At 66.5% G+C, this 16,879-nt stretch overlaps 4 protein-coding genes across 4 annotated transcripts in view; 3 read left to right on the top strand and 1 right to left on the bottom strand.

Annotated features, from left to right (window-relative positions):
- Positions 1-724: 724 nt before the first annotated feature.
- CHLNCDRAFT_140127 (hypothetical protein) lies at positions 725-1,036 on the bottom strand (the record flags this gene model as incomplete). The annotated part of the gene is made up of 1 exon (XM_005843468.1): positions 725-1,036. One exon carries the CDS (start codon positions 1,034-1,036, stop codon positions 725-727), a length of 312 nt encoding a protein of 103 aa, XP_005843530.1.
- Positions 1,037-1,102: 66 nt separating this feature from the next.
- On the top strand, positions 1,103-3,111 carry CHLNCDRAFT_140126 (hypothetical protein; the record flags this gene model as incomplete). Its single annotated transcript, XM_005843528.1, has 5 exons — positions 1,103-1,185; positions 1,274-1,388; positions 1,612-1,922; positions 2,444-2,623; positions 2,973-3,111. 5 exons carry the CDS (start codon positions 1,103-1,105, stop codon positions 3,109-3,111), a joined length of 828 nt encoding a protein of 275 aa, XP_005843590.1.
- Positions 3,112-3,737: 626 nt separating this feature from the next.
- On the top strand, positions 3,738-14,914 carry CHLNCDRAFT_55051 (hypothetical protein; the record flags this gene model as incomplete). The annotated part of the gene is made up of 26 exons (XM_005843527.1): positions 3,738-4,265; positions 4,517-4,595; positions 4,841-4,958; positions 5,200-5,246; positions 5,451-5,514; positions 5,756-5,868; positions 5,964-6,058; positions 6,816-6,903; positions 7,302-7,420; positions 7,608-7,688; positions 7,996-8,099; positions 8,247-8,259; positions 8,420-8,482; positions 8,594-8,689; positions 8,904-9,013; positions 9,180-9,264; positions 9,544-9,609; positions 9,811-9,887; positions 10,004-10,549; positions 11,117-11,290; positions 11,432-11,496; positions 11,631-11,657; positions 11,813-12,419; positions 12,667-12,806; positions 13,572-14,521; positions 14,777-14,914. The coding sequence occupies 26 exons, from the start codon at positions 3,738-3,740 to the stop codon at positions 14,912-14,914; spliced, it is 4,593 nt and encodes a 1,530-aa protein (XP_005843589.1).
- A 554-nt stretch (positions 14,915-15,468) lies between these two features.
- The window catches only part of CHLNCDRAFT_140122 (hypothetical protein), a gene marked incomplete at both ends in the record, with an annotated part of 6,817 nt that continues 5,406 nt past the window's right edge, over positions 15,469-16,879 (top strand). The window contains 4 exons of the mRNA XM_005843526.1: positions 15,469-15,729; positions 15,814-15,925; positions 16,312-16,379; positions 16,717-16,849. Of these exons, the coding sequence (XP_005843588.1) occupies positions 15,469-15,729; positions 15,814-15,925; positions 16,312-16,379; positions 16,717-16,849 (574 nt within the window). The remainder of the gene's footprint in view (positions 15,730-15,813; positions 15,926-16,311; positions 16,380-16,716; positions 16,850-16,879) is intronic.

Below are 16,879 nucleotides of genomic sequence, written 5' to 3'. Positions count from 1 at the left end.
AGGGGGCTGCTCACTGCTCATTGCTCATTGCTCATCGCACACTGCTCAACGCTCATTGCCCTATATCCCACCCAGCCGCAGGACTCTACTGCCGCCCGCGCCCCGCCCCATCTGGCCGCTTGCGCGCCCCATCCCCCCTCGATGGGGCCCGCCCACATCGGGGCCTCCCCCCTCCCGCCCACTGCTTTCTCAACGGCCTCGAGCCGGGGCTGCCCTCATTGCATACATAGTGCGCCTTTCCCTGCTTTTCTAGTGACCTAGCGTTCCGCACTGCCGTTTGGCCAGCCCATGCTCCCGTACCGTTGCGTTTCTCCCCAATGCGCCATGCCACTTTGCCAGTCATACACACGTTTCGATGCGTGCCCTGTCAGCTGCTTGCGTTGCATGTCGCCTTGCTCCACCCCTGTTTTATTGCTTTCTCTGCTTTCGCCCGGTTCCCGTCCCGTTTCGGCGGGGAGTCTATGTTGCAAGCTAGTTCTTGCTTTACCAGACTTTAAGCCCACACAAGCAACAAGCAAAGGGCCTGCACCGCCCGCAGCGCCCAGCCACCCAGGCCGGCGCTCTCCAGCTTCTGCCACAGCAGATGCCGCGGGACCCTATCAAAGGCCTGCTTGAAGTCCACATAGCAGGCATACAACGGCTGCCCACGCGCCCGCTGCCGCTCAATGATGGCTCGCAGTGCAAGCTGCTGGTCACGGCAACCGTACCCTGGCCGGAACCCCGCCTAGCCAGATGCCCGAATGCCCGCCGCCTCAGTGTGGGTTGTAAACCTGCTCTGAAGCATGCTGGCAAACAGCTTGGCCGGCAGTGTGCCCACGGCAATGCCGCGGTAGCCGTCACAGCGCAGGTGGTCCGCACCAGGCTTGCGGATCGGTGTCAGCGCACTGATCGCCCACTGGGCCGGCAACGCCCCAATCCGTACACAGGCGTTAAGCAGCGCGACGAGCGAAGGGCCTAGCTGCTTGATAGCACCCTTCAGCATCTCAGGCTTCAGGGCACCCAAGCTGGCTTTGCTGTTCTTCGCTCGCTGCGCCATCTCCGTCAATTCTGGGAGAGTGAATGGCTCATGCAGTTGTTGATGTGCCGGTGTCAACTGTGAGGCATGAGCACGGCCTGCCACGGCGCCCGCCGCCTGCGCCGCGCCCGCGGCGGCGGCAGGGGCGGGCCTGCCCGCGGCAGCCACGTGTGTGTAGCCCAATAGTGACCGGAAGTGGCCGTTCCAATCACCGGCCGTGATGGAGGGGTCCGCGCCCTCCCCCTTGCCCTTGAGCAGCCTGTGGAAGGCAGCCTCCGCATACCTGAGGAGGTATGCGGAGGCTAAGCTCATCATCACCACGCGCCTCCACTGCGGCGTGCCGGCGGCGGGGATGGGCGTCCCAGTCATCCTGGTGAGTGAGGGGGGTGCGCAGCGGCCTGGCCCTGGGACTGATGGCTGGGGGGTGGGGCGAGGCGGGGAGGGGAGGTGCGAGGCGTGGGCTGGTGTGGGATGGCAGTGCAGGGCCCCCGAGCCAGCAGGCAACAGCATGCAAGCAACAGCCCAGAGGCCCCCGCCCAGGGCTGGCGCCTCACCCGGCGTCATTGTCACCATGCCGCCCCGCGCTGCCCCGCCAGGTGAAGCACAAGGATGGTGTGACGGGGCGCTTCGACGGCTTCCACCACCTGTTCCACACCATTGACATCTGGAAGCAGCGTGACAAAGCAAAGGCCTTCCTGCAGGCGTTCGACTACGGCGCGCCACCACCCATCCCCGCGCGCACGGGACCCGCCCCGGAGTGGAGGGCGCTGCGTTGCGCGCTGCTGGGCCACGTCACGGCGCACCACCCCACGCTGCTGGACGCCATCTACGCCCAGTCGCTCACCCCCGCCTTTGAGCGCTGCGAGGCGTTCCGCGAGTACCAGCTCAGCGGCAAGGGCTTGCTGACGTGAATTGAGGCGGCAGGGCAATGCATTGCAATTGCGACTTGTGCGTGCGGAGACTGCAGCCAGCGTTGTGCAAGCTGCCTGGTACCTCCTGGTAAACAATTACGCCTGTTTTGTACGCAATAAACGACAACATGCCCCTGTTGTGGTACATTCCTGCTGATTTGATACCTGTGAATTACCTGCGCACTTACCACTGCCGGTGCCCGCCAGGCACGGAAGCAGGGGGAAGGTGGTTTGGCGGGAGGACAAGATGAGACTTGCAGGCTCAGCAGGGGCAGAAAACGCCTCAAGGGACACAGCAGGTCCCACGGATTAATTCTGGCAGGACCGCCGCCACAGAGCATCCTGTTGCAGCAAGCACTGCAGTACAGAGTGCAACTCGCAGATGGCACCCAACCCCTTGCACAGCAGTCCTGGGCCGCCCAGCTGGCAGCCGGCCTCGCAGCGGTTGGCATGCAGCTGGACCTGCAGCAACCAGCGCCTGTTGACTCTCCGAGCTGGGGGAAGCTGCGCAGCGCAGCCAGCTGACGCAACTCCAGGAGGCGCTGAATAAGGGCGGCGCCAGCCGGCTGGAGCACTATGTGCACAACGTGGTGGGCACTCTCAACCTGGCGCCCGCCATATTTGGGCAGCGCGAGACCTACCTGGATGCAGTACAGCGTCGGCAGGACCACGAGGCTCTGACACAGCTACGCACCGTGTCGCATTGGGGCGCGGAAGAGACCGGCCGCTGGACGCGGCGCCCCCGAGAGCAGCGAGTCTGCCTCCACTGCCACAACCGCATTGAAGATGCCCTCCACAGGCTTAACTTCCCGGTTTTAACGTCTAGCTTTAGACCATTATTTGATCTGCCCGACGCGCCAAGTGCAGTACCCCCCACTAGTAGTGAATGGGTCCCGGGGAGGCCTGTGCCGAAGCCTTGGCGATTCTAATAGGCGTTCCCGAAGGAATTGGCTTGGATTGGCGCTGAGCCGGTCAGCTATGCCGCGTGCTGCTCACCTGCCAGGCAGGCTCACCTGCCAGGCAGTGCCCGCTGGCGCGACTGGCAGCATCACGTGCACCAACGCCATCACGGGCCAGTTGGGCGTGCGTGCCCAGTACGTCTCCCTGCACATAGTCGCCGCCACCGCCAAGGTGCTGGGCCCCTGCGAGGTGTCTGTGTACAGCCTCGGCACGGTCCCGGCCTGAGCACTGCAGCCACTGAGCAGCGCCAGCAGGCACCAGCCAACAGCGGCGTGCTCTATGCGACGCGACCACCCCCTGGCTCCTCTTGTGGCCCAGCACCCATTAGCAGTTGTGGAGACACCTCCTCTGCCGACTCCCTTCCCTCCCCTGATAATTGATCATTTGCCCCTGCCCACCCTTCACCTGTGGGGCCCCCTCCCACAAATACATAGGACACCTCCCCTGAACAAACGTTGACATACAATTCCATTCTCGGAGTCCAGTGATCAGTCATCACCTGCGTCGGCGGCACGGTCGACTGTACTGCACCCGCTGCAGTACACCCTCGCCTGCAGCTCAGACGGCCACAGATCGATGCGACCTCATTTCTGGACAGTGCAAATCACCTTACACTCGATCCCACGCGCCTAGCGAGTCTAACTACTGCAATTATACTCCTGAGTTGGTTCTACTGGCTACTTGGCGGGCTGTGCACGACTGTCTGCTGTCATAGACTAGCTCCGCCCGCGCCCACCCCAAAGAGCCTTCCTGTGTTCGCCATGTTGCCCGCCATCTGAGGCCCAGCGCTCGCAAACGAGCCCGCGAACTGGAAGGCACCGTGAGCAGCGCGGTAGGGCGCCCCCAGCGGCATGGGCATTGAGAACGGCGGCAGCGGCGGCGGGCCGCCGCTCGCCCGCCGTCCTTTCAAGCTGGCCACCGCCGCCCCGCCCACCATGCTGCTGCGCAACCTGGCGATCGCTGCCTCCGTGGCGCTGCTGGTTGCCACGCTGGTGGTGGTGATCCCCAGCACAGGCATGTCTGGGGTGGTGGGCTCTGCCTCCCACTACCTCACCACAGCCTCCCTCTACGTCTCATCCGCCTCGGCGCAGCTCAACAGCCTGGCCGCCGGCGCAGCCACCAACGGCAGCAGCGCCGAGGGCGGCGCAACGCCGGGGGCCGACGGTGGCAGCAGTAGCGGCGACGCCGGGGCGGATGCCGAGGGTGGCGGGGGCGAGACGCCTGACGAGGCCGCCGAGGGAGATGGCGGCGATGGCGGCGGCGTCGACGGCGAGGGCGTCGACCCCGACCTGCCGTGCCGGGAGAGCGGCTACTGCAGCGTGGGCAAGTTGCAGGCGTATGTGGGGGAGGTGGACAGCACAGAGGGCTTCAAGGCCATGGTGAGATGGAGGGGAGCGGTGGTTGCTGGTGGTGGTGGAGAGGCAGGCGAGGCGGGGCCTTGGCCTAATGCAGTTCCGTTGGAGGGCTCGAGGGTACTGCATGCCTGCATGCCTCTGGCCTGCTGCCTGTTCGCCCCGCTATGCACAGAAGCTGCGCAGCTGAGGTGCCATCTGCTCCAAGCAGGGGTGCCATGTTTGCATGCCTGATGCCCTGCCTGCTGCCGCTGCTGCCGTGCATCCCTGCTGTGCAGCTCAAGGCCAGCTGCTACAAGAAGGAATGCATCATGCTGACCATCGGCACAGGCGGCCACACCCTTGGCATGAATTTCAGTGAGCGGCGCTGTGGGCCTACGCGCTGCTGTTGGGCTGCCTGGCCGGTGCCGCCTGTGGTACCTGCTGGTGCCTGCCTTGGCTGGAGCCCTGAGCGCGCCATCGCACTGGCTGCACCCTGCTGGCGGGGCAGCTGCGCTCGCTGCTCCATTCCCGTCAGGCCCATGTTGGCGCTGCTGCCGCCGTCACCACTCGCCCTCGCCACGTGCCTCGCCGCGCCCGCCACAACCCCGTCCTTCCTGCAGTTGCGGGGGCCTGGAAGCTGGGCCTTGCCAACGTCATGCTGCACGCCCGGGGCAACGAGTCGTGCGCCGTGCTGACGGCTGCGGGGTACAACAACGTCACCTGTGTGTGGTCTGACAGGTGAGGGCCTGCCCAGTTCCGAGAGCTGGCGGGCGGGGAGGCGGGGGAGGCTCTGTTGCTGCCTTGGAGAGCTGCAGCCTGTGCAAGGAGGGTGTGTTTGACTCTTCCTCGCCCTTCTCCCATTCTATGCCGGCGCCCTGCTGTGGGCACCCCCCGCCACCCCGCCGCCGTTCCCCTGATCGACTCCCTGGCATGTGCCGTCTCCACAGCCGCCCCTGCAACCCACCACTTGTGTGCGCAGGGACTGGTTCCCTGTGAAGAACGGCAAGTGGCACATCTTCGAAGCAGGTGGGGCTGCCCTCTCTGGTTGAGCCATGTGCCGCCCCCCTGGCGCCGCCCCTGTAATGGCTGTGTACCGCACCACGGCTTTGCGACACCTGCCCGCTGCGGTGCAGCACACAGCCCGCCTGTGTGCTGTCGCTGCGGCGGCTCTTATCCCATACACACATACATTTGCCTCACCCACTAACCTTCCGTCCTGCTTTGGTGCAGAGGAGCTGTGGGCGGTGCGCTACATCCTCATGGCCCGGGCCGTCTGGCACGGCTACAACGTGTGGTGAGTGGGCTGGCCGCCTGCCTGCACCCAGGGCTCCTCTCCTCTCCGTTCCTTGCACGCGATTGGTGGGGTGCGGACGGCCAGTTTGCCTTGGCATGGTGTGCATTGTGCAGCATGCCGGCTGCCTGCCTGCTGCCGGCTGTGCAGGGGCTGCAGCAGCTCAGCGCTGGCACAAGAAAGATGTGTCCGACATCGCTGTGCTGTCATCCTATTCCCTGCACTGGTCCTCCCCAACCTGCAGGCTGCTGGATACCGACACGTACCTGTACCGAGATCCGTACAAGTATCTCACGGTGCCACCGTTCAAGGACATCCCCTGGATGTCGCTGCAAGACGGCGGCAACATCGTCAACGGTGGGGCCCCGCTCCCTTCCTTCTCTGGGGCCATGCTGCGTCTCCCACGTGTTCACCCCAGCGTGCGCTCCTGCCTGTGCCCTGCTGCTGCGCAGGCGGCTCCTCCTACATCCACAATGCTGCTCCAGGGGGCCCCGCCGCCTGGACCATCGCCCGCATGTGTGAGCACATGATCCGCCTGAACGAGCAGGTGGGGGTGGTGGCTGTGTGTGGCTGTGTGTGGCTGCGTGGTGGGCGGTATGGCGGCAGAGCGTGGCGGTTGGCCTGGTGCCAGGCGGGGTGTGGTGTCAGGCTTTGTGTGCCTGTGTGCGGTGGCTGGCGCGCTGCGGCGAGTCGTGTTGCGTGGCGGCGTGGCTACGGCGCGTGCCGGGCACGGGGCGGCGGTGGGATGGCTGCGGGCATGCCGTGCGCCGGGCCCCGCCGCCGGCGAGCCTCAACCCCCGTCCCCAGCACGCCTCACACACCAAGCTACGCACCTGCATTGCAGTGGGAGGTTTATGCCAAGGCAGTCAACCTCACAGACTTGGGCCACCTGGGGCACAGCATGATGGACCAGGCAAGGCACAGAGGGCTGAGGGGCTGGGCTGGGTTTTAGTGGGAGGGTGGGCGGGCAGTTGGGTGGGTAGCGTCTGTGTGTGGGCGCTGCTGGTAGCAGCGGGACGCTGCCATTTCTTGTTGTTGGGCCGCCTGCTGCACTGCTTGGGGCTCCACGCAATCCATAGGAGGGCTGCCTGCCGCCGGGCGGCACGCGATGGATGCGCCAGGCGCGCCTGCCGCCCTCCTCCAGGGCACTTCGTTCCCCTGACTTACTTTGATTCACTTTATGGAGTGATCTCCCCTCCCTCTCCCTCCCTCCCCTCCCTTCCGCCCGGGGTCCGTCCGCCTCCTTTCACCGCCCTCTTCCGCCCCTTCTGCCCCTTCCGCCCCTCCCTTCACCCATTCCGCAGTTTGTGCTGTCCGACATCATTGCCGGCAACTACCTGCGCCACCCGTACATCCGCTTCACCATGTGGACCGCTCCCGAGCTGGACCCGGGTGAGCTTGCCTGAGAGGGCTCACAGTCCTTATGTTTAGGAGCAGGAGCACGCTTGCATCACACACTGAGCGTCAGCAAGGGGCAGCCCCCTCCCCCTCCTGTGCTCCCAGTGCACCAGCAGCAGCAGCAGCAGCAGCAGCAGCAGCAGCAGCAGCAGCAGCAGCAGCAGCAGCAGGCAGAGCTTGTTGTTTTTTGGTTTGTTGTTGTTGTTGCAAACCGCTTGGTTTGCCACGACTCTGAGGTGTCAGTTGTATCGGCGTGCCTGGCTTCGGCTTGCCCCCGGTTGGACGCAAGCCCGCCCTTCCTTCTCTGATGATCCCTGCCTCGCTGTCCATCTCACTTTCCTTCCTTCCTGTTCCTTCCTTCCACCCTTCCCCGGTCCCTCCACCTGACGAAGATGTGGAGTCTGGCGTGCGGTACCATGAGCCGGGGGTGGTACTGCGCTACCCTCCCGAGTGGCAAGAGCTGACCCAGGCATCCGAGTCTAAAGTGCTGGGGTTCAACCTCACCATACCGGTGGGCCCTGGGGCGGCAGGGGCTTGCCGCGCAACGGGCGTGACGCGCAGACGCATGCTGGGCGCGACATGCGCATGTGGCAGGCTCGCTCTCTGCGGGCAGCCAGCGCCAGTGTTGCATACGGCTGCCTGTTCTGCTGCTGCTGTTCCTGACGCACTGCCTGCTGATGGTTCTTCCTTGCCTGCAGTACCTCAACGGCACGTGGAATGAGAGCATCGCCGGCAAGCGCTTCCCGCCCCGCCTCAACTACTCAGAGGCTTTCATCAAGGTGACCAACCGGGCTGCTTTGGTGGGATGTGTGCCACCTGTGCGCGTGTGTGCATAGAGTTCGATGGGGCTGCGGGCAGCTTGCGACTGGCAATGGTGCAACTGGAGGCAATGAGTTTCTCCGGCGCGGCCGGCCTGGCCGAGCTCGGACTGCTGGTCCCGCTGTACTGCCCTGCCTCGTACCCCCTCGGTGCTGCCATGTGTGCTGTGAGGAGCCAGCTGGCCTTCGCAGGCAGCGCCTGACGCCGTCCCCTCTTTTATCCCTTCGCATTTCACTACTTTCCTCTGTTTGCTTCATTTGCCCGAAGATGTTGGAGGAGGAGAGCGGCGGGGTCAAGTATGCAGACTGGGAGGGGTCGCCCCCCGAGGGCTATGTCGTCCCGCAGAACGAGACTTTCATCTTCACCCCAGAGTGAGCTGAGCGCCTGGCAGGGCCTGGCGGGGCCCGGCACTGCACCATCCCTGATGGTACTATAAACATACGAGGGTATCCCCTCCGGGTGTGGCGCTGTGACGGAGGCTGAGCTGCTTCTCTGGCCCCACCCTCACCCTGCTGCAGGTGGCTGCTGGCGGTGAGTGGATGGCCGCGCTCCTGAGCAGACAGCCATTGTGGCCGGCGGCGCGTTGGTGCACCGTGATTGCCGGCGGCTAGCTTGTTCCCTGCTTTCGCCGCCCAGCTGTTTCTGCATGCGCTTTGCCTGCGCCTGACCTGCCCTCCTGTGCCGCCCGCAGGCGTGGCTGGGGCGGGGCGTGAACGGCTGGTGGGATCTGCCGCCGCCTAAGCCTCAAGTCATGGTGAGCTGCGCCGGAGCAGGGCCCGGGCGGGTAGCATGGGTCCCTCCTTTTACTCCTTCCTCTCGTCATTGCTTTGTATGTTGTATGCGTCCTGCCCTGCGCATGCTGCAGCTGCACGCGCTGTTCATCCCTGGCGAGGTGCACCCTCCCTGGAAGAAAGAATACATCCTGAAGGCCAGCGGCGCCTTCAACTTTGAGGTTTCGAAGGTGGGGCGCTGACGGCGCGCTGACTTGGCAGGCGGCACTGAGCTGTGCCCCACGCCGGCGCTGAGGCGGCGCTGAGCCCCACGCCGGCGCATGATGCCATACTGCGCCACCTGTGCTGTCTGCTGCGTTGAATGTCAATCCCGCATGCCCATGACTGCCGCCGCTGCCTCGCTGGGATTGCTGGGTCCCCATCCCCCCTCCCTCCCTGCCCCAGGCCCTGCACGGCCAGCTGTTCCCGGCTGCCACGCCCGGGGCGCCGCTGCCGCGCGTGCTGGCCCTGCTGCCCGGCCTCAACCTGCCCAGTGAAACTGCGCTGGAGTATAGGTGCGGGCTGCTGTCTGGCAGTGACTTGTCCGGCAGTCCCAGACTAGCAGCAGGCAGCGCAGAGGAATTATCTCATCTTCTCTCTTTGCTGCCTGCCTGCCTGCCTGCCACCTGCCTGCCTGCCTGCCAACCTTTGCCTGCCTGCCTGCTTTTCCGCCTGCCGCAGGAACCAGCTGCTCCTGATGGTGCGGCTGGCTGCCCGGGTGGGGCGCGTGCTGCTGCTGCCAGAGCCCGTCTGCAACTCTCCCTGGGTGAGCCAGGAAGGGCGGGCTACGCCGGGGTGCTTTCTTCTGCTTTCCTCCTGCTGTGCTGGGATCTGTGAGTAATGCCCGGCACCAGATCCTGCCATGGGCCTGCTGCTTAGCTCAGCTATCCAGCCTGGCAATGCTGGCCCACCACCTCTCTCTCCCCATGATGACACTGCCGGGCCGTCTCCGCCACGCCGGATACAGAGCTGCACCGCCCGCATGCCCCTGCTGTGCTGGCTCCCCTGACGGCCCGCACCTGCTTCCCTGCCGTCCCACGTGCAGCTGGGGCCCGGCAACGAGAAGCCGAGGGTGCAGGGCCACCGCAAGAACGATTACAACATCGGCCTGGTGAGCTGCCTTCCTCCTTTCTGTGTCCTTCGGCGCTTTCGCTGTCTTTCTTTCCTGGTTAATTGAAATGCTTACTGTGGCTGGCGTCTCTGCTGGGTCATGACCGACACACCACTCCCCATGATCGAGCTCTGTTATTTTGCCTCCCGCACTCATACCGCCTGCCCATCTTGACCCTCTTTGCTGCTGCCGCCGCCGCAGCTGCTCACGTATGGGCTAGATGATGACCAGCACTGCATCTGGTGGCACGTCCTCGACTTTGGATGCATGCCGGGAAGGTGCGCTTCGCACAACACGGAATCGGCCAGCAGGGACGGCCTTTTGTCGTGTCGGGAGGGCTCAGCTCAAGGGAAGCAACCGACTTTTTTTCCTTTCAAACGCATGTTTCCCGCAGGTACATCCTGCACCCAGACTATAGGGAGCTGGTGCGGCGCCTGCCAGAGGGCGCCGGCCAGCCCAGTGGCGACAACACGGTGCAGCTGGGGGGGCTGGAGCGGGCACAGGGGCAGGAGCAGGTGGAGGTGGAGGCGGCAGAGACCAAGGCGGAGGAAGGAGGCGGCGAGAAGCAGGCGCAGGAGGGGAGCCCAGCGGGCGCCCCGAAGCGCCGAAACCGCAGGCTTGCAGAGGACAGCGCCCCCAAGGATCAGCAGCAGCAGCAGCAGCAGCAGCAGCAGCCCAAGGGCCCTAGCCTGGCGGCGACGGCGGAGGCGGCCAAGCAGAAGGATGGCCCGCACATCCTCTTCCTGGATGCCATCCCTGACCTCACGCCCGGCTCGTGGCCGGAGGAGGGCGAAGCAGACAAGGGGTGGAAGGACTGGGTTCAGCAGTGCAACTGGGCTCGGGAGGATCCTCCAAAGCAGGACCGCCGCCGGCGGCTGGCCGAGCGGGAGCGGCACCAGCAAGGGGCGGCGCGACTGCGGCAGCAGCGGGACCAGGCGATGTGGCAAGCTGGCCAGCGGCATGTGGAAAGCGAGCGGAGCGACCTTTAGCTCTCTGTTTTGATCGGTGTGCGCCGAACGACGACTCCCCCTGCTTGCTCACTCGCTATTGCCCCAGCCTGCCCTTGCCTTGCTCTCAGACCAGATTCCTGCCATTCTGTGAGATCCATGCCCATCATGTATCAAACAACAACGGCATTCACACGGCATTGTTCTTACGGGGGGGTGCTGCGGCGACGGCCGCAAAGAGCACTGCTGTGGCACAGCAGGTTTCCATGCTCCTCCCCGCCGGCATCAGCTGGGCATCAGCTCGTGTGTAATTTACAGCTCTTGAAAGCGGGTCTACTTGCGACCACTCTTTTTGTGCTTTGACATCAGGAAGCGGCTCCGGAGCGCTGAGGTGGACTCCGTCCACTCACCGCGTCTGTGCCGAAAGGCCAGGAATGGTTGATTTCTCATTCTCAGACCCAGCCTCGGGCAAGCTACTTTGCGGTGGCGACTCCCACTCCCTGCCCCGCGTTGCCCTGTGCCCTTCGGCTCCCCCCGGGTCTGGCTTGTTCGCTCGACAGTACGAGTCTAGAGAGCTCTGGTGTCTGCAAGCGAATGACAGCGCATTCAGAGGCCAGCAGCAGGGTGGGCGCCCATCTGCTCCGCCATGGCGTGACCGCCGAGGTGCGGGCGGCGGCGGCGGCGTGGCTGGGCTCCGACGCGGGCCTGGCAGGGCGCGCCATCTGCCAGCTGAGGTGCGCCCTGCTGCCACGGGACGCGCCTGTGAAAGAGGCATGTGGCTGCTGCCTGCAGCGTGGAATGGGTGGGCGGCTGCTGCTGCCTCCACCCATGTGTCCACTCGTGTGTGTGCCTTCCACCTGCTGCCACGGCTGCAGGAAGAAAGAGCTTCAGGAGATGTTTCAGCGCGTGTATGGTGCCACTACCTCCAGCTGCAACAACGGTGGGAGCACTGCTGCAGCCAGGGCCGGGGGAGGGCGCGCCGGGCTGCCTGTTAGCCGCATGTGCCGCCGTTGCCTGCGGCAGCAGCCTCCACGAGTGCGGCCACTCACCCAAAGCCAATCCTGCTGCCTGCAGACTGGCTGAGGGGCAAGCTGCTGCAAGGTAAATTTGCAGCCTGGTTCGGCTGTATGCTGAATCATGCGGGCATGTGTGGCTCATGAACTGCATGCTGGCCAGCAGGAGACCTCCGAGGTGAGTGAGTCACTCAAACCCGCCCCCTGTCCCCCCTGCGCCTCCTCTCTTGCCAAACCCTGCAGCTGTGGGCCTGCCTGCCCGCTGGCGGCAAGAGGTAGAAGACCACACTGTGGAGGATGGGGCTGAAAAGCAGCAGAGCAGCGGCGGCGGCGGCGCTGCGGCCCAGCAGCGCAGTCGCTCCCCAGGCATGCGCCTCCGCCAGACGCCGGCCCGCCAGCGCCAGCGGGGCAGCGGTGGCAGCAGCGGCAGGGCCTCCACGGCCACTCAGGAATCAGGCCATCCGGGGTACCACAGGGGTGCTTTGGCTGCAGGTGCAGCGCCCCCTGCAGATGCAGAGCGCGGCCGCAAGCGGGGGCGCGACGAGGAGGCGGCGCCAGGGGCAGCGGGGCCGCGTTTCGGCGGCGGCAGAGCAGCGGAGGCGCCCCCACCGCCGGTGGTGGTGCTAGTGATGCAGCCTGGAGCCCAGCTGCCGCCGTGGGCCGCCACGGCCTTCAACGGCGGCGCCCTGATGGCGCCCAGCCACGACCAGCTGCCGGCGGCAGCAAACAGCTGGCTGGCCGCCACGCAGCTGACGGCGTTTGGGCTGCCCTACGACCCAGTCGCTGCCTCCACGCCGCTGCCGCAGCAGCAGGTTGTGGTTTTGCGGCAGCAGCAGCAGGAGCAGGGCCCGTATGCAGATGTGCTGGGCGGCGGCAGCAGCAGCGCAGAGCAGGCTATCGCGGCTGCCCTGCAGGCCCTAGGCTGCCTGCCAGCAGGCGACCCTGCCTGGCCCCAGCAGCAGCAGCAGCAGCAGCAGCACTTTCCCCCCGCGCCCGCCACCCTCCCCACCTTCCCCTTGCTGGCTGTGCCGCGGCCGCATGGCACACTGATCAGCGCTGTCCCCGCCCCCAGCCACAGCCACCACACTCACCTGCAGGCGATGCCTGGCCTCGGCGGGGGCCAGCCGGTGGCAGCGCTGCTGCCCCACGCTGCCACCGCGGCAGCAGCGGCACAGCAGCGCGCTGCTGAGAGGGCATGGACGGCTGCCGGAGGCCCGGCAGTGGCGGAAGCGCCGCCGTCAGCATGTCTGGCTGAAGCTCGGCAGCAGCTGCCAGCGGTATCCCGCGCCCAACTGGTCTCCAACCCCTACCTACGCAGCACCGCAGCCAGCCCCTTCTTGGCGGACGCCTTCATCCCCCTGCCGCCCCCGGCCTGGCAGGCAGAGCAGCAGCCGCATCCGCAGCCGGAACCGGGGCGGGTGGTCGCAACGGCATTGGCTGGCGGGCAGGAGGCTGGGCCAGCGGCGGGCCGGCAGGCTTCGGTGGTTCTGGAGCCTGACTGGGAGGCGGAGCAGCCCGGGCCCGACCTGCTGGCTGGCATGTACTTGGACCAGCTGGGCTGGACTGCATCCCTTTCCAGCATCAGCGAAGACCTGCACACACTGTATGCAGACTGGCAGGAGGAGCAGGTGTCGCTGTCGCCCCCCGCGTGATTCGCCGCCACCGCGCAACTGGCATCAGTCCCATGCTTGTTTGACTTTAAATTTGATGCAATACTGGGCGGAACGTATTATAAGATGCGTTGTCATCAATATTGTGCTTTAACCGCCACTTTTCAACAACAAAGAAGGGCACAAGCGACACGTCCTGCCTTGCGAGGCTTGACCGCCGGCGGGGGCGTCTTACGCAGCTGAAGCGCTAGCAGTTGGGACGACGAGTTCGGCCACCGGCAGGTAGTGCTGGCATAGCCAAAGCTGCACAAAAGCCCCAGCACAAACTGCCAACACGGAAGGGAAGCCAAGCCAAAGTCGCTTGCCCCGCCCCGCCCCCGCCCGCCCTGCAGGCCGCCTGCCCCGGGGCGCGCAGTTCCCGCAGGAAAGCGTCAACCAGGGGGACCTGACCAGCCCAGCGCAGCAGCAGCCCAGGGCCACGCCTACCGCGCCACCGCCGCAGCCGCAGCGCCAGCCGGTCACCGGCAGCTGGGTGCGGCGGGTGGTGGCGGAAGTGAACGAAGCCGCCCCGCCGCTAGTGGTGGGGCGGCACACGCCATCCCATCGTGACGACGTGGCGGCGGCGCCGCTGCAGACGGCGCAGCGGCAGACGGCGCAGCAGCAGCAGGGCCAGCTGCAGCAGCAGAGCGGCGGTACGCGCAGCGGAGACGGCAGCGCGGTGCAGCACCCACCAGCCCGGCACCCGCTCGGACAACAGCAGCTGCAGCAGCCGCAGCAGCCCCAGCAATCCACAGCCCTCAGGATGTTCCACCTGGCGGCCAAGGGGGCGGCACAGGCACAGGGGCGCGCCAGCAGCCGGCACAGCGCTGCTGCTGCTGCTGCCGGGCAGCACCCCGCCCTCGCCCACCTGCCCGCGCCACGCGCAATGCCCCAGCCCGCAGCCACCGCGCCGGCGCAGCTGGGCCTTCGCCAGCACCAGCACGCGCTGCCGCTGCTGCTGCCCCTGCCGCAGCTACCGCAGCCGCCACGGGTGCAGGCGAGCGTGAACCAGGCGGGACCTCCTGGCGCCATGCCGCCGCCGCCGCCGCGGGCGCTGCGCTCGGCAGCCGGCGCCGCCGTGCTCTCCGCAGCTGGCCCCAGCTGGGACCGCCCCAGGCTGATGGCGGGCGCTGTGGACGCCGCCCGTGCTGCCATCTCCGGTGGTCGGCCCGAGACGGTGCTGCCGCTGCTGGTGCAGGCGGCGGCGCAGCGCGGGGCGGAGGAGGCGGGGCTGAGCCTGGAGCTGCTCTGCGCCCACCAAGCCAACTTTGAGGCCTTGAATCCCGTCGCCAGGGGCTCGCGGGTGGGTGGAGGGCAGGCCCAGGGCGGGCGCTGGTGGTGGTGCAGGGATGATGCTGTAATTGGGCGAGCTGCAGCGGTGCAGGAGGCTGGCTGTGCGGGTCGCTAGCCCGCCTGGGCGTGTGCTGCGCAGCATGCTAGCCGCAGCGGTGCAGGAGGCTGGCTGTGCATCGCCAGCTGGCCCAACGCGCCACCTCACCCGGCCAGCACCCACACCCGGCGCCGTCTGCCGCGCGCCCCTGCCGCCGCACGCCTGCAGGCTGTGTCCCTGCTGGAGCTGCTGCGCAGTGCCCCGTTTTCCCTGCTGGCGCGTTTCCTGAAGAACATGTGCAAGAGCTACGGGGTGCGCGTGGCGGCGGTGGCGACGGCGCACTCGAGCGGCGGTGCACCGGCCTGAGCGGCCCGCAACTTTCGGCGGCTGCGTCCCCGACGCATGTGCATGCAGCCCGGCAGTCGGCAGGGGTGCAGGGAGGAGCTGAGCAGGGGCGCCCCGTCGCCTCCTACCCCTGCCGGCACCTTCACCAATGAATACATGACCAATGAATGACCCCCTTTCGTGAATGCAATGCACATTCTTATTCTCGGATGACCATACTTATTTTGCAATGCCATGTCCTGTCCCATGCAAATTTGTTCTCTGCTGCTGCTGCTGCTGCTGATCACGGTAGGGGGCGGTGGTCAGGAAACAGCGCAGTTACTGCAAACATATGAAGGTTACAATCCTCCTCCGTGTTTGATCGATTCGAGGCTGTCCCTACTTTACCCCATGATCCAGACCACCAGTGAGGCCATCCCGGCTTCAAAGGGGCTCCTGCGTGTTGGGCGGCGGCGGCTTCGGCGGCGGCGGCGATGGCCAGCCCAAGTGGTAGTGTGGTCGTCAGACGCCAACGTGGCCCAGGCTGCTCACGATCTCATGCGCTCCCAGGAAGGTTAATGCAGCTGCTTTAACCGATGCTGCACCTGCTACTGCTGGCGCTAAGCCTGCTGGCGGCGCAGCGCACCTCGGGCGCCTCGGACCCCGCTCCCCTGGGCCTCCAAGAGGTCTTCACAACGACCGATCCCAACGATGAGCAGCGGCAGGTGGTTCTGGTGCCTAATGTGGCTTTCGCGGGCCCCATCCTCCGAGACGTCCCCGCCTCCTCGCCCGAGTCGTGCGCTGCTGCGTGCCGGGAGCTGTCCGACTGCGCCTTTTTCAACTACTGCACCCATTCGGTGAGCCGCGGGCCGGGCCGAGGTTTCGGCCGCTGTCCGCCGCCGCCGCACCCGCCGACGGCAGCGCTGCCTGCTTGCCCGCAGGACGGCTGCGCCACGCACGCCAACGTGAGCCTGCCCTGCCAGCTGCTGAGCGGCACGTGCGTGCTGGAGCCGCCTGTGGCGGCAAGGGCCCCAGACATTGGCACCTGGGCGGGTGAGTCAGCGGCGGCGGCAGCCGCAAGGGCGGCTGGCGGCTGTCCCGCCGGCCGCCACGCGTGCCCCCACAGCCTTGCCCACCACCCAGCTGCCCTCGTCCCCACCTCGTCACGCCCCCAGACCCCCCACACAAGGTTTCCTGGGCGCATATGTTGTGCTGGCGATAGCTGTTTTGCACCACGCGCGCGCACACGCGCACAGTGCCCTGCCACACAGCAACATCATGCACCCAACCCGCACCACGGCCGCCACCCGCGCCCAACAGCACCGGGCAGCCACGTGTGGCACCATGTGGCGCCATGTAGTGCCTGTACAGGCATGGACCCACTCAGCACCACAGGCACGCCCATACTCGCACCAGCTGCCCACCCTGCGCCCCCGCAGGCTTCCCGGTGCGCGAGCCGCCGCTGGGCTACGCCCGAGTGCCCGGCTTCTCGGTCTCACCCGCCCAGGTAGGTGTGTGTGTGCGCTGGTGTGTGTGTGTGTGTGTATGAGCGTGTGCGTGTGGTGTGCCGCACACTACATGCACAGCGATGATGTCAGGGCGGCACAGGCGCCTCTGCTGGCGCCCTTGCCGCTGTCATGCCTGCCAGGGCAGTGCCCGCCGGCCCCGCCCGCCAGCCGAGCTGCGGCAGGCACGGCATGCTGCCCGCCCGCGCTCCCCCACCCGCGCTTCCCCGAACACCCCACCCCACCCGCTGCATGACTTTCGGTTTGGTTGAAAGGTTCTTCCGGGGCCTGGTGGCCGGCGCCTCCCCCCTGCCCCCCTGCGGCGGGTGACACCTGCAGGGCCTCTCCGGCGGAGACTTCCCCTGCGCCGGCTCGCAGCTGCCCAGCGGCTGCGCCTTCTCCCGGCCCGTGGACGCCGCCGACGTGTGCCACTCCCAGCCCACCTGCGTGGCGGTGGTGGTCTACGCCCAGGGTGGGTTGAGAGAGAGAGAGAGAGAGATTG

This window comes from Chlorella variabilis (genome assembly GCF_000147415.1).
Source record: "Chlorella variabilis unplaced genomic scaffold CHLNCscaffold_29, whole genome shotgun sequence".
In the NCBI taxonomy this organism is placed as follows: domain Eukaryota; kingdom Viridiplantae; phylum Chlorophyta; class Trebouxiophyceae; order Chlorellales; family Chlorellaceae; genus Chlorella; species Chlorella variabilis.
Note: the sequence above shows the minus strand (reverse complement) of the source record. Positions and strands in the feature narration are given on the sequence as shown.